General features: G+C 37.6%; 1 protein-coding gene across 2 annotated transcripts in view; it reads left to right on the top strand.

The window, feature by feature from the left end:
- FBXO11 (F-box protein 11) overlaps window positions 1-23,261 on the top strand; it is a 111,171-nt gene that overhangs the window by 69,081 nt on the left and 18,829 nt on the right. For both annotated transcript variants that reach the window (XM_025260989.3, XM_025260987.3), the window contains exons 2-11: window positions 12,741-12,868; window positions 13,002-13,086; window positions 13,499-13,643; window positions 17,486-17,615; window positions 19,060-19,143; window positions 19,238-19,370; window positions 20,466-20,572; window positions 20,658-20,769; window positions 20,851-20,957; window positions 21,044-21,181. In XM_025260989.3, coding sequence (XP_025116774.1) covers window positions 12,741-12,868; window positions 13,002-13,086; window positions 13,499-13,643; window positions 17,486-17,615; window positions 19,060-19,143; window positions 19,238-19,370; window positions 20,466-20,572; window positions 20,658-20,769; window positions 20,851-20,957; window positions 21,044-21,181 — 1,169 coding nt within the window. The remainder of the gene's footprint in view (window positions 1-12,740; window positions 12,869-13,001; window positions 13,087-13,498; window positions 13,644-17,485; window positions 17,616-19,059; window positions 19,144-19,237; window positions 19,371-20,465; window positions 20,573-20,657; window positions 20,770-20,850; window positions 20,958-21,043; window positions 21,182-23,261) is intronic.

The raw sequence follows: 23,261 nt of genomic DNA, 5'->3' as shown, positions 1-23,261 counted from the left end.
GGCCTTCCAGATAAAATCTAAATAAAGTGTTTATGGCACCCTTCATAATCTGGCACCTAATATGGATACCGCAATATGGAGCAACTTGCAGTTCCTTGAGATGGCTGGAGGTGAGCACCTTCAGTCTTCACACACACTTCTTTCTGATTAACTAACTCCCAGTAGTTACTGTCTCACCTTAGACTTTCTTCAAGAAACCTTCAACTAATATCCCAACAACATGCTCTTAACATCATCTAAGATTGAATTAGATGCTCTTGTGTGTTCCCATAGTATGTTTGTGCTCAGACTCTTTAAGCCATGTCTGACTCTTTGTGACCCCAGACTGTAGCCCACAAGGGTCAGACTCTGTCCATGGGATTCTAGGCAAGAATACTGGAGTAGGTTGCCATTTCCTTCTCCATATTCTCATAGTGCCTTCTGCTTATTCCTGTTATAGCATGTGACATACTGTACTATTGTTGCCTGTTTGGTTATTTATGTCTCTTCTAAGCCGTTGGAGGGCAAGTACAAGATTCTGTTTGGTTGCTCTGTTTTACCAGTACCTCACACAGTGCATGGCACATTCATTCATTCATTCTCCAAATACTTGTTGAACACACTTTATGTAAGATGGCATACAATAAAGTGGTTTAAATTTCTTCTGATGAAATGAAGTGAAGTGAAGTGAAGTGAAGTCGCTCAGTTGTGTCCGACTCTTTGCGACCCCATGGACTGTAGCCCACCAGGCTCCTCTGTCCATAGAATTCTCCAGGCAAGAGTATTGGAGTGGGTTGCCATTTCTTCCTCCAGGGGATATTCCCGACCCAGGGATTGAACCCGGGTCTCCCGCAGTGCAGTCAGACACTTTACCGTCTGAGCCACCAGGAAAGCCTGATGAAATGAAGGCTTGTTCAAATTTTCAGTAGTTCTTTATAGTATCAAAGATATGGTCAAACATATTTTCTTTGACCAGTCTTAGATAATCCCTGTAGTTCATATTGTGAAAATTCAGCAGAATTATATGCATGTATGTGCATAAATAATACCTGAATGTATTAATGAAAGCATTGAACAGTATTCTTAATACTAGATTTTTTAGAGTTTGTAACTATATATAAGATACAACTAAAAATATCTGATTATTGCAAGTCAAACTTTTAAAAAGCAGTTTTTTGTAACTTTGCTTCTGGACTCTCTCCCTTAAAATAGTTAAGTAAATTTTTAAAGTAAAATATTTAAGTTAAAATGCACTTAAGATAAATTTCTGTCTTGATTTTAGTTTTTTCGTGTATTTTTTTTTAGTAGTTGGAAAAAAGCTGTGGTAGTTCCCAACTGTGTTAGAAACAGTTGTCAAGTGTGGTTCTTTATACTGTGAGACTGGGAGCTGTTTCTAAACACAGAGTTACTAGCACAAGTTTCCAATATATGATCTGTGGCTATGGGTAAGTAACATGGAACTTAGATAATATTTGTGGAGGAAAAAAGGAAAAAACTTTTGGAAATTAAATTCCACATAAACTACCTTTTAACTTTAGGTTAATCTTTAAACCTAAGGTGTATAGACTTTAACCTAGAGCCAGTCAATAGTGTAATTTTCTGTACATTTTTGAGATAGTTAAAAGGTATGTAAAAATTAAGATCTTTTGCTTAAGGTGTATAGACTTAAGTCTCTTCTTTTGTGGAAGTGAATCAGTATAAATTTTCAATGCTATTTTTTTTTTCAGTCCTATTTAATAGCAAAGATTTCAAAAGATTTTTTTAATTTAAAGAATCATACTTACTCTACAGAAGCCTTTATCCCTATGGATCCTATTAATAGTGAAGACTCTAGTATATTTGTATATAATTTGTAGTAAAAATCTAAAAATTATAAATTTTTATATTACATGTATGTGTGTAAGAGGACTGGTAAGAATTTAATAAAAGGGTGTATGTATGTGTGAATACTATCCAATTAGGATAACTACTAGCCACGTTGTAGCTATTGAGCACTTGAAGTATGGCTTATCTGAATTTGAGGCATACTGTGAGTATTAAAAATATAAACCTTTAGTATGAAAAAAGAGCTGGTGTTTCTATTGGGTATCTTCTGGTCAAGAACATTTTTTTCTAACTGAAAATTACATTTTCTGTAAGTTATGGTTGAAATTAAACATTTTGATATTGAGTTATTTTTTATTAGTCCTAGATTATAATTTGACATCTGAATATTGGTATTCCAATATTAGATATAAAAGTGAAAGCTATAAAGTTAAAAAAATTTAACAAAATATTATTTTGAAGTCTTGTTTTTGGATTTTGTTGTTAGAACAATATCATAACTAGTCCTTGATGATTTCTTAGTTCTTGAATTGGACAGTTTAGCAGCTAACATGGATCACTTTAGTCACTGTATAATTTATTGTTTGCTTCATATGTGCCATATCTATTGTAATTTCAGGAGGGAACAAAAAATAAATGTATATGCTTGTAATTAGTTCACAGAGTTGGAGGTAGGAAGAAGAGAAGCAATTCTTATCTGGGTTTTTATTTTCTGTCAAGTAGTATGTAAGGTCATCTTAGTACACCACTGGTAGTGGGTTCTTGGAAAAACTCTTGAATAAATTGAATTGAGTTCTCAATGGATGAGAATCAGCATTTCTTGAGTAGTTATTGGGCACTAAGCTGAATGTGGAGGAAAATATAAAATATATATATGTTTATAATATTATAATGCATTTATAATATAATTTATAACTATAATTTATTATCGTTAAATAATTTAATGTGATAATTTATAATACATTTATTATATAATATTATATATAAAATAGCCATGTCCTCAGAGCTTAAATTTTGTTAAGAAACTAAGTATACCAAGAAAGCAAATAACAAATAAGGCAGCTGTGATACGGTAGAGTATATGGTGTATATACAGTGCTGCTGCTGCTACTGCTGCTAAGTCACTTCAGTCGTGTCCGACTCTGTGCGACGCCATAGAAGGCAGCCCACCAGGCTCCCCCGTCCCTGGGATTCTCCAGGCAAGAACACTGGAGTGGGGTGCCATTGCCTTCTCTGATATACAGTACTACAGGAGTTCAAAAGATGAAGAGAACACTAATCACTAAAGATTATTTCATGTGTGTATGTTTTGGGTTTTGTGTCTTTTAAGTTTTCTCCTTTTGTTTCTTATTTATATTATTAAACAGTGGTAATTTACTTGGAGAGCAGTATAGAAAATAGCACAGATTCTTGATCTCAGCACAAGTAAAAGTTTAATACGATTATTTTAGAGCTGAGCTTTGAGTGCTTTAGAACAGGATGGTGTTTTGAATAGGAAGTTGAGGTTATTATGGCATTATGAGATTTCAAATCATGTAGCTTTGATGTTTATTTGGTGTGAACCTCAAACTGCACTGGAATTAACCAGCACTGTCTCTTCCCTGTTAATTACTTCTGCATTCCTTACTTCAGTTCAGTTCAGTCGCTTAGTCATGTCCAACTCTTTGAGACCCCATGGACTGCAGCACACCAGGCTTCCCTGTCCATCACCAACTCCTGGAGCTTACTCAAAATTATGTCCATCGAGTCGGTGATGCCATCCAACCATCTCATCCTCTGTTGTCCTCTTCTTCTCCCACCTTCAATCTTTCCCAGCATCAGGGTCTTTTCCAATGAGTCAGTTCTTCACATCACGTGACCCAAGTATTGGAGTTTCAGCTTCAGCATCAGTCCTTCCAAAGGATATTCAGGACTGATTTCCTTTTGGATGGACTAGTTGGATCTCCTTGCTGTCCAGGGGACTCTCAAGAGTCTTCTCCAATACCACAGTTCAAAACCATCAATTCTTCAGCACTCAGGTTTCTTCATAGTCCAACTCTCACATCCATACATGGCTCCTGGAAAAACCATAGTTTTGACTAGATGGACCTTTGTTGGCTTTGTCTCTGCTTTGTAATACACTGCCTTAGGTTGATCATAGCTTTTCTTCCAAGGAGCAAGCGTCTTTTAATTTCATGGCTGCAATCACCACCTGCAGTGATTTTGGAGCCCCCAAAAATAAAGTCTGTCATTGTTCCCACTGTTTCCCCATCTATTTGCCATGAAGTGATGGGACCAGATGCCATGATCTTAGTTTTCTGAATGTTGAGTTTTAGGCCAACTTTTTCACTCTCCTCTTTGACTTTCATCAAGAGGCTCATTAGTTCTTTGCTTTCTGCTGTAAGTGTGGTGTCATTAAGTGTCTGTCATATGTGGTGGTCTGCATATCTGAGGTTATTGATATTTCTCCCAACAGTCTTGGTTCCAACTTGTGCTTCATCCAGTCCAGCATTTCTCATGATGTACTCTGCATATAAATTAAATAAGCAGGGTGACAGTATACAGCCTTGACGTACTCCTTTATCTGTTTGGAACCAGTCTATTGTTCCATGTCCAGTTCTAACTGATGCTTCTTGACCTGCATACAGATTTCTCAGGAGGCAGGCCAGGTGGTCTGGTATTCCCATCTGTTTAAGAATTTTCCAGCTTCTTGTGATCCACACAGTCAAAGGCTTTGGTGTAGTCAATAAAGCAGAAATAGGTGTTTTTCTGGAACGCTCTTGCTTTTGATCCAACAGATGTTGGCAATATGATCTCTGCCTTTGGTCCTCTGCCTTTTCTAAATTCAGCTTGAACATCTGGAAGTTCACAGTTCGTATACTGTTGAAGCCTGACTTGGAGAATTTTGAGCATTACTTTACTAGCGTGTGAGATGAGTGCAATTGTGCAGTAGTTTGAACATTCTTTGGCATTGCCTTTCTTTGGAATTGGAATGAAAATTGACCTTTTCCAGTCCTGTGGCCACTGCTGAGTTTTCCAGATTGGCTGGCATATTGAGTGCAGCACTTTCACAGGGTCATCTTTTAGGATTTGAAATAGCTCAACTGGAATTCCATCACTTCCACTAGCTTTGTTTGTAGTGATGCTTCCTAAGGCCTACTTGACTTTGCTTTCCAGGATGTCTGGCTGTAGGTGAGCGATTACACCATCATGGTTATCTGGGTCATGAAGATCTTTTTTTGTATAGTTTTTCTGTGTATTCTTGCCACTTCTTCTTAATAATATTTTCTGCTTCTGTTAGGTCCATACCATTTCTGTCCTTTGTTGTGTCCATCTTTGCATGAAATGTTTCTTTGGTATCTTTAATTTTCTTGAACAGATCTCTAGTCTTTCCCATTCTGTTGTTTTCCTGTATTTCTTTGCACTGATCACTGAAGAAGGTTTTCTTATCTCTCCTTGCTATTTTTTTGGAACTCTGCATTCAAATGGGTGTATCTTTCCTGTTCTCCTTACTATCAGTCCTTAATATTTGCTGTGTTAATGGTGAGAAGGAAAGATGATTCCAGGCTGGTGTCTGGGTGGGTATCTGTAATAATAAGATCTATAGACTTGATGGACATGAGTTTGAGTAAGCTCTGGAAGTTGGTGATAGACAGGGAAGCCTGGTTTGCTACATTCCATGGGGTCTCAAAGAGTTGGACATGACTGAGCAACTGAACTGAACTGAGAAGATTTTAAACAGGAGTGGGATTTAGAGAGATGGTAGTATAGGATGAGAAGTGTGAGCATGTCTTTGTGAGTGTTGTAGAACCTGACTACTAGCTGCATCATAAACCAAGATGATAGAGGGATCCCCTGCATGTGCATACACTGCAAACATAGTGGAAATGTAACACGGAACACTAACAAAACTCTAAATGCGTAGCTAAACTCTGAGGAAGGAAAGAAGGAAATTCCCAGGTGCCAGGTATGAGAGAAATCAAATCAAAACCTTCAGTGGAAAAACAAACAAAAAACCTTAAGTGGGAACTAGTGCTGCTATATAAAATAGTACAGGGGCCTTTTGGTCCTGGGTATAAAGGGCTTCTCAGGAGGCTCAGTGGCTCCACCTGCCAGTGCAGGAGCTGCAGGAGACATAGGTTTGATTCCTGGGATGGGAAGATCCCCTGAAGGAGGAAATGACAACCCACTCCATTGTTCTTGCCATGAACAGAGGGGCCTGGCAGGCTACAGTCCATGGAGTCGGACATGACTGAGCAGCTGAACACACACGTAGGTCTGGGGTGAAATTTTAGTTCACATATAGAGAATGGAGTTTGGGCCTGTTTAAAATAGAACTAGGTCTGATAGACAGGCATGCAGCCTTGAACCTGAATTGTGTGTGTGTGTTCAGTGGTGTCTGACACTCTGCGACCTCATGGACTGTAGCCCTTCCATCTCCACTGTCCATGGAGATATCCAGGCAAGAATACTGAAGTGGGTTTCCGTTTCCTACTCCCAAGGAATCTTCTGACCCACAGATAGAAACCATTGTCTCCTGCATTGGCGGGTGGATTCTTTACCACTGAGCCACCTGGGAAGCACCTGGAATTGGAAAGGATTTCCCTAACTGCAGTGTTGCTGGGGGTCTTTGGCAAGCGGGTGGGTGGCATTTAAGTGCTCAGTGATGGAACAGTCTAAACAAGAAATAAATGTGTATGGAAATAATTAAAAGGATTAAAACAAGAAAGTGAAGTATGAAGTAACAGCCAATATGAAAAACAAGCAGTAAGTCTTGAAAAAGAAAATTAAAATCAATGTTCAGAAATTAAAAATATAATTTTGGAATTTGGCTTTAGTTGGGTTATATAGAATATTAAACATATTCTTGCTTGGCTGAAAAGGAAAAGACGTACATAGCAATAAGTGGTTAAGAACTAAATCTAAATGTAATGATGCAAAAGTAAAAAGCTGAAAATCGGGATTGGCAAAATGCTAGACTGATATAGAATAAAACAGAAAGCTCCTAGTAAAGTACTATCAGGCAAGAACAGATTTTAAAGGCAAAAGTGCTATTAAGGATAAAGAGAGCCATTGCATAATGGTGGGAAGGAATAATTCACCAGGAAGAAATAATAATCTTGAAGCTTTATGTCTAAATAATATTATCTCAAAGTGTACAAAGCAAAATTTTACATACTAAAAATGGACTGTCTGTAGATAGTGGGGAATCTTAGCACATTTCCTCAGAAGCAGGTGGATAGATCACACCTCTGCTGCACCACCTCCTCCCCAGCAAAGTAAGGACATAGAATATATGGCCACTGCAGTCAACAAGCTTGGTGTTTTAGGTGTGTTTAACCCTTAGTCTCAAAAAAAATAGAATGTAGATGTTCCTTTCAACCACACTTGAAACATGGAAATTAACTACAATGGAATGACTTCACAAATACCCAGGCATGTTACACTGGCTGTATTTTCTGACTACAGTTGTAAGTACATGGAAACCTTATTAGGTTTTCCAAATTTTATTTGAAGGTGTTTAATAGAATAATATTTAAATAAAATAATAGCTAAAACATTTATTGAACACTTAATGTAAGCTAGGCATATTACTGAATGTTTTGCATATGTTATTTAAATACTTTTCCACAGCCCTATGAATTAAAAGATACTGTTACCATCCTTAGTAGTGAGAATATTTAGGTTTAAAAATGTTTATAGGTCTTGAGCTTCCCCTGCAGGGGCTGTGGGTTTGATCCCTAGTCAGGGAACTAAGATCCCACATGCTGTGTGGGTGGAGCCAAGAAATTAATTAATTTTAAAAGTTGATTATCTGCCCAAGGTCTGCAGGTGGGAAGAAAAAACCTCGCTTTTTAAATACACTGCACAGCCTTCCCACCTTTTAAAAATATCTTTTTGATTGTAAAATACAGCCAGATAGAGAAGTTCACATTAAGCAACTGCATAGTATATTGAATTATTGTTAAGGTTGGTATTGTAATACCAATAGATCAAGAAGTAGAACTTTACCAGCCACTACAGAAGCCTTTTATGTGCCCCGTTCTGACCATAACCTCTTTCCTTCCCCATAGAAAGCATTTTTGTAATAATCATTTTCTAGCTTCTTTTCTTGATAATTTTAGTACTGGAATATACTTTCTTAAACAGTATGCTTTAGTTTTGCTTATTTTCCCTCATTTTTACCCCCATGGAGTTTATTTGTTGAAAAAACTGGTATAGTTTGATCTTGTAGAGTTTCTGAGAGGTTTGTTCAAGTTGAGATTTGATGGTTTGGGCAGATATTGTAGATGATGGTGGTGTGTTCTTTCATCAGGAGATATATAAATGTCTGGTAATATTTCTTTTTGTGATATTAGAACTATTGATACTCAGTGGTTAATTCTATTAACTCTTTAGAGATTCCAGATTTTATTTTTCTGATATGATTATTTCTTCATTTATTGCTGGAATGTTTCTGTAAAGAAGCTTCCCTTCACCTAACAGCTGGTTACCTGGTGGTTCAGTTTATATAAAAGAGGAAGAGCTAGTGTTACTTCCTGTTGTATACCAGTTTTTAAAATAAGGAGTTGCTTTTCACTGGCATCTTTCAAAGCAACCCCACTCCCCCCTTTTTTAAGTTTATTTATTTATTTTATTTGGAGGCTAATTACAAGATTGTGGTTTTGCCCTTTTTGTGTGTCATAAATTCACAAGATTTAAATATGTTTCTTTCAGTTCATTTCAGTTATTCTTACTGATGCTCAAATTGTCCCATCTTCGGCCAGTGGGAGCACCTTCAAGTTGGTTCTCTTCCATCAGGGAGTTTATATTGTAATAAATATATGTATATATAAGCATATGTATGTGTGCATGCTCTGTTGCTGAGTCGTGTCCAACTCTTTCTGACCCTATGGACTATAGCCCATCAGGCTCCTCCGTCTGTAGAATTTTCCAGGCAAGAATACTGGAGCGAGTTGCCATTTCCTCCTCCAGGAGATCCTCCCAACCCAGGGATTGAACCGTGTCTCTTGCATTGGCAGGCAGATTCTTGACCACTGCATCACCTGGGAAGCCCCAATGTATATGTATTGCCTTAAAACACAAACATATACTAAACACATTGTTCTGTATATTTTGGGTTTTACTCTTGATGAACATTTTGATTGTTACCCAGCAGTATTATAAAAAGTACTGTGTTACCCAGCAGTATTATAAAAAGTATTGCAATGAATATCTTGATTCTTAACTACTTTGCCCATGTGTGCAGAATCAATTCCCAGAATGGAATTGTTAAGTAATAATAGCTACTGCCAAATTGCTGTCCTCAAAGCAATTAAGAATTTTTTTGTCTCACGTTATCTTTTGATATATAGTACTAGTATACAATCAAACTTTTGATAATCTGCTACATAAAAAAAAATCTCATTGTAGTTTCTATTAGTGTTTCATTTGTATTTCCTAAATTCTGAATTGGCTGTATCCTTGGTCCAATTTTCTGTTGAATTGTTAGTCTTTTCCATGCTGATTTGTAGTACTCAGATCAGATCAAATCAGTCGCTCAGTCGTGTCCGACTCTTTGCGACCCCATGAATCGCAGCATGCCAGGCCTCCCTGTCCATCACCAACTCCCGGAGTTCACTGAGACACGTCCATTGAGGCAGTGATGCCATCCAGCCATCTCATCCTCTGTCGTCCCCTTCTCCTCCTGCCCCCAATCCCTCCCAGCATCAGTCTTTTCCAATGAGTCAACTTTTCGCATGAGGTGGCCAAAGTACTGGAGTTTCAGCTTTAGCATCATTCCTTCCAAAGAAATCCCAGGGCTGATCTCCTTCAGAATGGACTGGTTGGATCTCCTTGCAGTCCAAGGGACTCTCAAGAGTCTTCTCCAACACCACAGTTCAAAAGCATCAATTCTTTGGCGCTCAGCCTTCTTCACAGTCCAACTCTCACATCCGTACATGACCATAGGAAAAACCACGGCCTTGACTAGACGAACCTTTGTTGACAAAGTAATGTCTCTGCTTTTGAATATGCTATCTAGGTTGGTCATAACTTTCCTTCCAAGGAGTAAGCGTCTTTCAATTTCATGGCTGCAGTCACCATCTGCAGTGATTTTGGAGCCCAGAAAAATCAAGTCTGACACTGTTTCCACTGTTTCCCCATCTATTTCCCATGAAGTGGTGGGACCGGATGCCATGATCTTCATTTTCTGAATGTTGAGCTTTAAGCCAACTTTTTCACTCTCCACTTTGACTTTCATCAAGAGGCTTTTGAGTTCCTCTTCCCTTTCTGCCATAAGGGTGGTGTCATCTGCATATCTGAGGTTATTGATATTTCTCCTGGCAATCTTGATTCCAGCTTGTGTTTCTTCCAGTCCAGCGTTTCTCATGATGTACTTTGCATATAAGTTAAATAAGCAGGGTGACAATATACAGCCTTGACGAACTCCTTTTCCTATTTGGAACCAGTCTGTTGGTCCATGTCCAGTTCTAACTGTTGCTTCCTGACCTGCATACAAATTTCTCAAGAGGCAGATCAGGTGGTCTGGTATTCCCATCTCTTTCAGAATTTTCCACAGTTTATTGTGATCCACACAGTCCAAGGCCTTGGCATAGTCAATAAAGCAGAAATAGATGTTTTCTGGAACTCTCTTGCTTTTTCAATTGCCCTTTTGTGACACATGTTAACAAATGTGTGTGTTAGTGTCTCAGTCATGTCCAACTCTTTGCTATCCCATAAACTAGCCCATCAGGCTTTCCTATCCCTGGAATTATTAAGGCAAGAATACTGGAGTGGGTTATTTTTCCTAATTGTGTTATTTCTTTTAACTATCTCTATGGTTTTCATTTCCTAAGCAGAATTTTTAAATGTAAACATATTACTCAAATTTATTAGTTCATTTTTAAACAATCTAAACTTAGGAAAGAGTTTAGAACAGTACAAAGAAGTTCCCCTCCCCCACCCTGAACCCTTCAAGAATAAGTTTCCAGCTTTGTCCTGTCACCTCCTAATACTTTAGTGTGTATTTCCTAACAACAAGGATATTCACCTAGATAATCATGCTATACCTATTAAAATCAGAAAGTTAGTACTGATGCATTACTGTTTTTAGATCTCCATTCAGGTTTCACTAATTGAATGAAGTATTTCACTCTTGTCCTAAAAACAAACCTTTAAACAAAAGGATCTAGTTCAGAACCACAGGTTGCAATGAGTTTACATATCTTTTCAATGTCCTTCCATCTGGAACAGTTCCTTAGGCTTTTCCTTGACTTTCAACTTTGATAATTTGAAGGTTATTAAAAACCAATTAGAACAAATTCGGATTTTCCCTAATGATTCCTCATAATTCTGATATTCCCAATAGATTTAGGTTACGTATCTTTGTCAGGAATATCATAGAAGTGATGCTGTGTTCTTTCATACTCTCAGGTGACACACAGCTTCAGTATGTCTTATGAATGATGTTTACTTTGGTCACTTGATTAAGACAGTGTTTGATTGGCATTTCTACTATAGAGTTATGATTTTTCCCTTTCTACTTAATCAGTATTTGGGGGGGGGGGTACTTTAAACATCTCATTCCTATCAAATTCCGTTTATTCCTTTATTTATAGTAGAATGAATTTACAGGTCGTCCATTCAGTAGGTTATAATCCCTGTACTATCATGAGTTTTGATACTTCAGCATAATTTTGCTAGCTAGTGGGTGATCATTTGGGCTGATCTCAGTATTTGTTTTTTTCTTTTTTGGCTGTCATGCGGGCTTTTTCTTGTTGCGGCATGCAGGCCTTTCTAGTTTCAGTACATGGGCTTAGTTACCCCCCAAGGCATGTGGGATCTTGGTTCTGTGACCAGGGGAATCTGTGTCCCTTGCACTGAAAAGTGGCTTCGCAACCACTGGACCACCAGGGAAGTCCATTCAGTGTTCTTTTGACATGTCCTCATCGTTCAGCAGTTTCTTATTTCTGCCACAAGCTATTTCAGGTTCACCTTGCATTTCCCTCAACCTAGAATCAGCCATTTCTCCAAGGAGCTCTTATCCCTTTTATAAAGAAGTAAGAAAGTATTCAGAAGCAAATATCCAAATACTGGTCATGCTTATTGCTATTGGAGTAGCACTGCTTCCAGGCTTTGTTACACACGTGTATAATCTACACATTTCCAAACATTTATACATACATTTGTACGTGCTTACCTATTTCTGTATCTATCTTTTAAAAACAATGAGTTCACATTGAAAATTCCAGTCCAACAGTGTAAGATACACTCTTTCCATTTATATTTTAACTCTTCTCAGAACCCTGGCTTCCATTCTACTTAATTATTTGATCAGTTCCTTGATGTTACCAAGCTTCCAGTTCCACCTTTTCCCTCTCCTGTGCGATAGCCTTTTCTGTCACCCTTCCCACATACAGACCTCCTTCTTCTTACCCCTCTTGAGCACCAACACTGTATGCCAGACCACCCTCTGCATGGATGCCCTTTTTATCCCACTTGGTATCTATACTGAATCTACACTGTCCTACTTGGTATTCATAATCTATACTGAACTGTCTGTCTCCATTGACACACTTCTCACCCTGCTTGTACTCTAACCATGCAGTACTTACTCGTACTCACTCAGCAAGTGAACATCCTCCTCACCGTTTTTAAAAATGCCTTCCAAGTTCTGTGTCATACCTTTAAAGAACTTTGCCACTTTCACATTATAAAAAATAGTTTTCTTTTCTTTTCATGATTTAATTTATTTATTTTTATTGTAGGTAAGCATTGTGAAATTTATTTTGAAGTAAGAAATGAAATAGAAATCCAAGACTTCTCAAATGGTTATCCAGATGACTAGAATTTTGTATAAGAACTATCTCCCCCCCAAAAAAATATATATTACAAAGTTTTTTTGTAAATTTACTGAATCCATAGGGCTTTTTCTTAAAAAATGGGTGTCATTTTCATATTATTTTTGTTTATAACAGATGATGATGTACCTGCAGATATGGTTGCAGAAGAATCCGGTCCTGGTGCACAAAATAGTCCATACCAACTTCGTAGGAAAACTCTTTTGCCAAAAAGAACAGCGTGTCCTACCAAGAGCAGTATGGAGGTAGGTTAAATGTCTGTTTTTCTGTGTATAATGAAAGAATTGTTAGGAAACAGACGGGACTGTCATCATTTTTTAGAAGTAATGATTATGGGTAAAAATATTTGCTTAACTAGTTTTCATTTTGTTTTTCAAGGGTGCTTCAACTTCAACTACAGAAAACTTTTTTGGTCATCGTGCAAAACGTGCAAGAGTTTCTGGAAAATCACAAGATCTATCAGGTATTTCCTTTGAGAAAGTTAAGGAATAGGATTAAATAGTTCTTTTAAATTTTGTTTGATAAAAAATTAAAATTAAATGTTTATTTACACATTTGAGATTGAGAAAGCAGTTATTACAGAATAAACCTGAGAACCCTGACCTTCTCCATCTTTGACTGTAATTGTATAAAAATCTTTTTTGTATATTTATTGTAACCAGTTACTGAAATGGTACATACTAGCTAAAAGAATACTGTTAACAGAAAAGAAAATAAATAAATGTGTGCCATCTCTGAAAGCACATGCTTATAAAATGATAGTCATCAAAAAATAAAAGCTCTTCATTTAACAAAATGAAAATTGTGCTCTTTGAATAATGAGAAAGTCTTTGCTAGCATGATAGATTATGTTCTGTTTGTTAATCTTTTTATAGCAGCACCTGCTGAACAATATCTTCAGGAGAAACTGCCAGATGAAGTGGTTCTAAAAATCTTCTCGTATTTGCTGGAACAGGATCTTTGTAGAGCAGCTTGTGTGTGTAAACGCTTCAGTGAACTTGCTAATGATCCAATTTTATGGTAAGTGAAAATTTATTTCTTAGTATCTTGAGATATATTACCTACTGCCCCAAATGCTAAAGGATGGTAGGAAGGTTGGAGTGTGAGTTGATGGTTACAGTTAAATAGAAGAAAATTAGAATACTTATAAATTCCAGTTCAGTTCAGTCACTCAGTCGAGTCCAACCCTGCGACCCTATGGACTGCAGCACTCCAGGCTTCCCTGTCCATCACCAACTCCTGGAGCCTACTCAAATTCATGTCCATTGCGTCGGTGATGCCATCCAACCATCTCATCCTCTGTCATCCCCTTCTTCTCTTGCCTCCAGTCTTTCCCAGCATCAGGGTCTTTTCCAGTAAATCTGTTCTTCCCATCAGGTAGCCAAAGTATTGGAGTTTCAGCTTCAGCATCAGTCCTTCCAATGAATATTCAGGACTGATTTCCTTTAGGATTGACTGGTTGAATCTCCTTGCAGTTCAGGGGACTCCCAAGAGGCTTCTCCAACACCACAGTTCAAAACCATCAATTCTTCGGCACTCAGCTTTCTTTATAGTCCAACTCTCACATTCATACATGACTACTGGAAAAACCATAGCTTTGACTAGATGGACCTTTGTTGGTAAAGTAATGTCTCTGCTTTTTAATATGCTGTCTAGATTGGTCCAAGGAGCAAGCATCTTTAAATTTCATGGCTGCAGTCACCATCGGCAGTGATTTTCAGTTCAGTTTAGTTGCTCAGTCGTGTCCGACTCTTTGCGAGCCCATGAACCACAGCACGCCAGGCCTCCCTGTCCAACACCAACTCCCAGAGCCTACCCAAACTCATGTCCATTGAGTCGGTGATGCCATCCAACCATCTCATCCTCTGTCGTCCCCTTCTCCTCCTGCCCTCAATCTTTCCCAGCATCGGGGTCTTTTCAAATGAGTCAGCTCTTCGCATCAGGTGGCCAAAGTACATCAGTCCTTCCAATGAACACCCAGGACTGATCTCCTTTAAGATGAACTGGTTGGATCTCCTTGCAGTCCAAGGGACTCTCAAGACTCTTCTCCAACACCACAGTTCAAAAGCATCAGTTCTTCAGTGCTCAGCTTTCTTTATAGTCCAACTCTCAACATCCATAATGATCACTGGAAAAACCATAGCCTTGACTAGATAGACTTTTGTTGGCAAAGTAATGTCTCTGCTTTTTAATATGCTGTCTAGGTTGGTCATAACTTTCCTTCCAAGGAGTAAGCGTCTTTTAATTTCATGGCTGCAATCTGGAGCTCCCCAAAATAAAGTCTCTCACTGTTTCCACTGTTACCCCATCTGTTTGCCATGAGGTGATGGGACTGGGTTCCGTAATCTTAATTTTTTCAGTGTTGAGTTTTAAGCCAGCTTTTTCACTCTCTTTCATCCTCATCAAGAGTCCTCTTGGCTTTCTGCCATTAAAGTGGTATCAGCGGCATATCTGAGGTTATTGATATTTCTCCCATCAGTCTTGATTCCCGCTTGTGCTTTATCCAGCCCAGCATTTTGCATGATGAACTCTGTATATAAGTTAAATAAGCAGGGTGGCAGTATACTGCCTTGACGTACTCCTTTTCCTATTTAGAACCAGTCTGTTGTTCCATGTCCGGTTCTAACTGATGCTTCTTGACCTGCATACAGATTTCTCAGGAGGTAGGCCAGGTGGTCTGGTATTCCCATCTCTTTAAGAATTTTCCAATTTGTTGTGATCCACAGAGTCAAAGGCTTTGGTGTAGTCAATAAAGCAGTAGATGTTTTTATGGAACTCTTGCTTTTTTGATGATCCAGCTGATGTTGGCAATTTGATCTCTGCCTTTGTTCCTCTGCTCTTTCTAAATCCAGCTTGAACATCTGGAAATTCACAGTTCTAGTACTTTTGAAGCCTGGCTTGGAGAACCTTGAGCATTACTTTGCTAGCATATGAGATGAGTGCAATTGTGCGGTAGTTTGAACATTCTTTGGCATAACCTTTCTTTGGGATTGGAATGAAAACAACCTTTTCCAGTCCTGTGGCCGCTGCTGAGTTTTCCAGATATGCTGGCACATTGAGTGCAGCACTTTCACAACGTCATCTTTTAGGATTTGAAATAGCTCAACTGGAATTCCATCACCTCCACTAGTTTTGTTCGTAGTGATGCTTCCTAAGGCCCACTTGACTTTGCACTCCAGGATGTCTGGCTGTAGATGAGCGATCACACCATCATGGTTATCTGGGTCATGAAGATCTTTTTTGTATAGTTGTTCTGTGTATTCTTGCCACCTCTTCTTAATAGTATCTTCTGCTTCTGTTAGGTCCATACCATTTCTGTCCTTTATTGTGTCCATCTTTGCATGAAATGTTCCTTTGGTATCTTTAATTTTCTTGAACAGATCTCTAGTCTTTCCCATTCTGTTGTTTTCCTGTATTTCTTTGCACTGATCACTGAGGAAGGCTTTCTTATCTCTCCTTGCTATTTTTTGGAACTCTGCATTCAAATGGATATATCTTTCCTTTGCTCCTTTCCCAGTTACCTGTTTATCACAAATGTTGGTTATCAGTCCAGGCAGTGTTTTTAAAACTATAAGAAAGAAAGTGAAGTCGCTCAGTCGTGTCCAACTCTTTGTGACCCCATGGACTGTAGCCTATCAGGCTCCTCCGTCCATGGGTTTTTCCAGGCAAGAATACTGGAGTGAGTTGCCACTTCCTTCTCCAGGAGATCTTCCCAACCCAAGGATTGAACCCAGGTCTCTGGGTTCCCAGGTTCGCATTGTAGGCAGATGCTTTACCATCTGAGCCACCATCTGAGTACTTTCTTTATTTAAAACAATAAAGTACTTTTTCTGCTATTTGTCAGTTAAAAGCTACTGAGTGATTATGGAGAATGCTTTTCATTCCATTGCTTTTTAGAAACAGAACTAAGTCTAATTTAAAACAGCTAATAGTTCAGTAAGAATGTAGATTTTGTATATGACTTTTAGAAAAGAGTTTGGACAGTTGTATTTTTGAACTATGAAATATGTGTGCCCTTTGACCCAGGAATTCCACTTCTGAAAATTTATTTACGTTATGTACAAATTTTTCATAGTAACACAGTTAATAGTGGGAGAAAGCTAGAAATAATCGAAGTCTAGCAATAAGGGATTGGACTAAAAGTAAACAGTGTTATATGTACTTTAAGGGTTGTGATATAGTCATTAACAGTGAACTTTACAGTTTTTAATAACATGGGAATATGCCATGTTATAAAAAATGAAAGCAGAATACAAAAATTTTATGTTATCACAATTGTAATAAATGAAACTCTGTAGCTAAAAAGACTGAAAAGAAATACAGTAAATTGTTAATAGTTAATATATTAAAAGTAGGTTATCTCTTTCATACTTTTCTGTATTTTACAGCAGCTATATGTATTACTTCTATGATACTAAAAATAAGGTACACTTTAAATTTAAGAAAGATAATTATATTTGTGTTGGAAAGCAAAAAGGGAATGTTAAAAGAGCAGAAGAAGAAACATTTGTTTTGTACAAGAAATTATATAATAGTTAACTATCACTCCACTCCTAAGATTTGATGATTTGTGATCAGACATACATAAAACATCATTATTTAAAATAATCCTTTTAAATTATAATGTATGTGGCTTTTATTTTCCTTTAACTAAACAATCAGATTTTAAAGAATTGATGCATTGTTTTAGGTGGACTACTTTACTTTTTATATGCAGTTATATTATTTTAGCCAAAAATTTTATTTTTACATCTACAATGCTGCTCTGTCATATTCTTATAAGTTTTTGAGGCCTCAAATAATTTTTGTAGTTGTTTAAAGAATATTTTATGAAGAAATCTTAAACCCCTTTCCCCCTCCAGGAAACGATTATACATGGAAGTATTTGAGTATACCCGCCCTATGATGCACCCTGAACCTGGCAAATTCTACCAGATTAATCCAGAAGAATATGAACACCCAAATCCATGGAAAGAGAGTTTCCAGCAGTTGGTATGAAGTATAAATGGAAAATACTGATCTTATATATATTTTAAATAAGTTTTTAAGTATATAATGTTTTATTATATTTATATATTTATAAATATATTTTTATAAAAGTTCCTTTTTTAAAATTTAAATTCAAGTATAGGTTTCACGGGAATTTCCTGGTGGTCCAGCGGTTAGGACTTCACCCTTTCACTACTGAGGGCTGGGGTTCAATTCCTGGTCAGGAAACTAAGGTCCCAGAAGCCACGCAGCATGGCCAAAAAAAAAAGAATAGGTTTCTCAAGTCAGTACACATTTATCAGCCAGCAAAGGAATCAGCAGTTCTTTTCACTGCTGGCATATTTATTAATAATTTTAACAGTAGCCGTAAATTTAAACAGTAGTCGTAAGTATCAGTAGCCTGAGAGCAGTTATACTTTCTATGGATCTCTTTCAACTTATATTTAAATTATTACTGTTGAGTAGTTATTTAGAGTTTCACGGAATTCCCTTGGTAGTCCAGTAGTCACATTTAGCTTCATTTTCATATGGTCCTTTATGAATAGTTAACTACCCAACTAGGGGTTATTTTGCTTCACAGGGGATATTTGGCAGTGTCTGGAGACATTTCTGGTTTTCACAACTGGAGAAGAGACTGCTTCTGATACCTGGTGGTCAGAGTCCAGTGAAAAGTGAAAGTCACTCAGTCGTGTCTGGCTCTTTGCAACTCCATGGACTATGTAGTCCATTGAATTCTCCAGGCCAGAATACTGGAGCGGGTAGCCTTTCCCTTCTCCAGGGGATCTTCCCAACCCAGGGATCAAACCCTGGTCTCCCGCATTGTGGGCAGATTCTTTACCAGCTGAGCCACAACGGAAGCCCAAGAATACTGGAGTGGGTAGCCTATCCCTTCTCCAGCAGATCTCCCCGACCTAGGAATCGAACCTGGGTCTCCTGCATTGCAGGCAGATTCTTTACCAACTGAGCTATCAGGGAAGCCAGAGTGAAAGTCAGTCATGTCCGACTCTTTGTGACCCCATGTATATACCCTCCATGGAATTCTCCAGGCCGGGATACTGGAGTGGGTAGCCTTTCCTTTCTCCAGGGGATCTTCCCAACCCAGGAATCAAACCCAGGTCTCCTGCATTGCAGGCAGATTCTTTACCATCTGAGCCACAAGAGAAGCAGATGCTACTAAACATCCTACAATGCACAGAATAAGCCCCTACAAGAAAGAATCTGTTACAAACTATCAGTAGTGCTGAGGTTGAAAAACCATGTCCTTACTTGATATTACTGAGTCATAAACTGTTCCAGATTTTACATTGCAATATGCATCAGAAAATTAATTGGACTAATAATTATTTTTAAAAATTAAATTTAAAAATTCACGTAGTACTAAACTAATTTAAACTATAGTGTTTATACTAGTAGTCAGTTTTTTGTTTTTGTGTTTTTGATGTTTTAGTATAAAGGCGCACATGTAAAGCCAGGATTTGCAGAACATTTCTACAGTAACCCTGCAAGATACAAAGGAAGAGAAAACATGTTGGTATGTTTGATTTGTATTTTTCTAAGATTTAAAATGATGATCTTACAGTTCTTTACTGACATGTTTTTGCGGGGGGGTTGTTTGTTTGTTTTAGTACTACGATACAATTGAAGATGCCCTTGGTGGGGTACAAGAAGCTCATTTTGATGGACTTATCTTTGTTCATTCTGGAATATATACTGATGAATGGATATATATTGAATCTCCAATCACCATGATTGGTGCAGGTATTTTGAAATGTATTGTCATTAGAATTTTAATACTTTATTTATGTGGTGGGTTTTTTAAAAATGCTGGTTACTTAAAATCCAGATGAACCTTGATAATATCTTAATTGTAGGAAAAAATTAGAAATGTCATGTATATTTTATATGATGGAAATGAAAACTTTAGAGTTCAGAAATTATAAATGTATCTGTTTCTCTTGGGGGAATGTGTATAATTCTTGATGCCAATAGTTTGTCCAACTGCTTTAATTAATAAGGAGAAAAAAATATTTGTTTTATCTTTTATTTGAAAATACAGAGGCTAATGTTTTTATTGCTGTGTTTTTAATGAAACAAATGTGCTTTTAAAATACTTCCCATGCTGTTTCAAAGTTGTTTTTATGGTCACAGTTCTAAAAATAAATGTAATGTTTGTTGAGCACTGATCAGTTATTTGAAAATTTATGGGCTCTTTGATTTTTTTAAGGATACAGTAGTATAAGACCATTTTAAAATAGCGAGTAGTTGTTAAATAGTTAATGAGATTTGCGTTTACTGCCCTTTCTTCTTCCCTCCCCTATTTCCACGTCAAAGAAAAGTGAGAGAGAGTATAGAAAAATTTTGCCTACTAATTTTCATTATTTTCCAAATCAAGACCAGTACTGAAAATAAGTTTAAATAAAGATTCTTTCTTTCTCTCCCTGCTCACCATCCCCTTCTTTCTTCTCTCTGAACATTGTTTTCTGGTGCTACTGGTAGTGATTTGGTTTCCACAAGAAACCCACATTTTAATGCCATTGCATTTGGTATTGAATACTATTTGTAGCTGAGTCTATTAAAAGTATTATTATACATGAATTTGAGTTACAGTGATGCTCAAATAATGTCCGTGTTAAGTATGACAAGTTATCTATTTGATAAAATGAGTATTAGTCCTGTCTACCCAATTCTAATGTTCCTTTAAAGTTCCCTCTCTAAAAGAACTACCCAAGTTAAAACTGTAGAAAGGGTTCTATTGAATTATTAGTTTTATGGCAGAGTATTTTTACTGACTAAGAAAGTAATTTTTTGATCTGTCTCATGAAAGTAATATGCTTTAAAATATTTTCTTCATAGCACCTGGAAAAGTAGCAGACAAAGTTATAATTGAAAACACTAGAGATTCAACCTTTGTTTTTATGGAAGGTTCTGAAGATGCTTATGTTGGATACATGACAATAAGGGTAAGAAATTATAAATTTTTAAGTACCTGTATGGAAATATTTAAGGCTGTGGCTATTTATTTCAAACAAAATTTCTACTTTTCAGTTTAACCCTGATGACAAATCTGCTCAACACCACAATGCACATCACTGCTTAGAGATTACAGTAAATTGTAGCCCTATTATTGATCACTGTATTATCCGAAGTACATGCACAGGTTAGTGTTCCCATTATGTTTTATTATAAGCTAGTCATTGTGTTGCCCAATAGAATTTTAAATAAATTGTTTTTCTTACAGTTGGCTCTGCAGTATGTGTTAGTGGTCAAGGAGCATGTCCCACTATCAAGCACTGTAACATCAGTGACTGTGAAAATGTTGGACTTTATATAACAGATCATGCACAGGTATTTTTTAATTTTGTAGGGTTTTTCTTTTTCTGTTTTTTTTTTTTTAAACTGTACTAATGTTTATTTCTGGTTAATTGTTGTAGGGAATATATGAGGATAATGAAATTTCCAATAATGCTTTAGCTGGGATTTGGGTTAAAAATCATGGAAACCCAATTATTAGACGGAATCATATTCATCATGGACGTGACGTTGGTGTGTTCACATTTGATCATGGCATGGTAAGAACACGTATTCTTAATTAAAAAAAAAATACTAATTTATCAGTTAAATTCCAAATTGCTGAATTGAAGAGTATAAGTCTAAAAGAAGATTAAAAATTGAAATGAGTATGCAATATCAATTCTGTAAATTCTTGAATCTAACATTCCATACATGTAGAGAAGATGGAGTCCTTAGAAAATTGATACGATCTTTGAGGAGAGTAAGGTCTAATCCAGTAGTTCTCAAATGTAAGTATGAATAAAAATCACCCAGATACAACAAATCAGAATTCTTCAGGATGGCACCCAGTATATGCATTTTTAGTAAGCACCAAAAGTTAGTTTAATGCAGGTTGCTTTTTGTTTGTTTTTTGCCATGCTGCACAGCTTATAGAATCTTAGTTCTCCAACCAGGGACTGAACCTGGGCCCTCAGCAGTGAGAGCATGGTGTCCTAACCTAACCACTGGACTGCTAGGGGATTCCTAACACCTAGTTTTTGTTGAACTAATTTTTTAAAATCCTAGGACAGCATTGGCAACATTTTTTGTTGTTGGATGTCCAGGATGGGAGTCCAGGATGGGAGAGGAGGTTGTAATGTAGTAACAAACAAAGGCATGATGAAGTTTTATTGCAATTATGTGGTATTAATCACACAATTTTGGAACATTGAACTGGGACATATAAAAATTGTCTATTAACAAAGGAAGTTTATTTTCAACTGTTTGTGCCTAAAACCCTAACACAGAACCTTTTTTCTGCCCACCACTTGTGGCATGTGACATCTTAGTTCCCCTACCAGGTATCAAACCCGTACTCCCGCAGTAGAAGTACGGAGTCTTAACCACTGGACCTCCAAAGAAGTCTGCTAAACTCTGTTAAAACTGAAGTAGACCAGGAAGGAGTACCCTTTTGTTACATTCTGGTTAGATGTAAATAGTTTTATTAATAGACCCCCCAGTTCATTGTATTCCTGGGATAACTATAACCTGAGAAAAACAGTTCACTTAAAACTCATGCTGTATAGTTTGGGCCTGTAAATAAGAAAGCACAGTGGAGATGACCACTTGTCCTTCTCCAGCTAGAATTTAAAAGTTGACTTTTTTTTTTTTTGCAAATTGTAGCTCTTTTTTCCCAAGGAGTAGGAAAGAGGGGAGTTTGGAAATTGGGGGCTCTCAGCCGCAGTCCATGGGGTTGCTAAGAGTCGGACACAACTGAGTGACTTCACTTTCACTTTTCACTTTCATGCATTGGAGAAGGAAATGCACCCCACTCCAGTGTTCTTGCCTGGAGAATCCCAGGGACGGGGGAGCCTGGTGGGCTGCCGTCTATGGGGTCGCACAGAGTCGGATGCGACTGAAGCGACTTAGCAGCAGCAGCAGCAGCAGCAAAAGTATGGAGGCTGTCAAAACATAAGACTCTTCAGAGAATTCATCCTGCCTGGGTTCAAAGCATAGCTTTGTGTAACCTTCAGCTCTTAACTTCTCAGAGCCTTGGACATGTACTGGCTCATTTATATAACACACATGGATTGGGTTCTGTGGTTGATGGCAATGATGGTCCTAATTTTTCACCCCTTCCTGTGGGCACACTCTTTGCTACATAATTTTGCAGTGTCCTCTCACTTTGCCCTTGACCCTGGGCTCAGCCATGCAACTTGCTTTGGTCAATTGGATGTTAGCAAACAAGATGCAGTCCAGAGTCTTAAATTGGGTATGTACCTCTGTCGTCACCGTGAGAACATACCCAGGGTAGCCCGTTGGAAGATGAAAGATGTGTGAAGCAGATTCACATGACGGAAGCCAGCCTAGATCAGCCTTTCTCCGGCTGGTCCCCAGCAAAAATCAGCAGAGTCACTTAGCCAACTCTCTGGTCAACTAGTTTACCCCTAGATGTTTGAGAACAAAATCCTTTTTTTGGCATAGGCTGAGCTTTGGGGCTTTTGTTGTGCAGAATTATTGAGTCAGTGCAGCTGCCATTACATGCTAGCCATTTCTACAAGCACCGACTACAAAGTTATGTAAGAGGATCATAGTGCCTATGTTGAAAGACCTTTGATGATTAAATAAGAGAATACATAAAAAGTGCTTGTCTATTAA

Source organism: Bubalus bubalis, chromosome 12, assembly GCF_019923935.1.
Source record: "Bubalus bubalis isolate 160015118507 breed Murrah chromosome 12, NDDB_SH_1, whole genome shotgun sequence".
NCBI lineage: Eukaryota > Metazoa > Chordata > Mammalia > Artiodactyla > Bovidae > Bubalus > Bubalus bubalis.
This window is presented reverse-complemented; position numbering and strand designations above follow the sequence as displayed.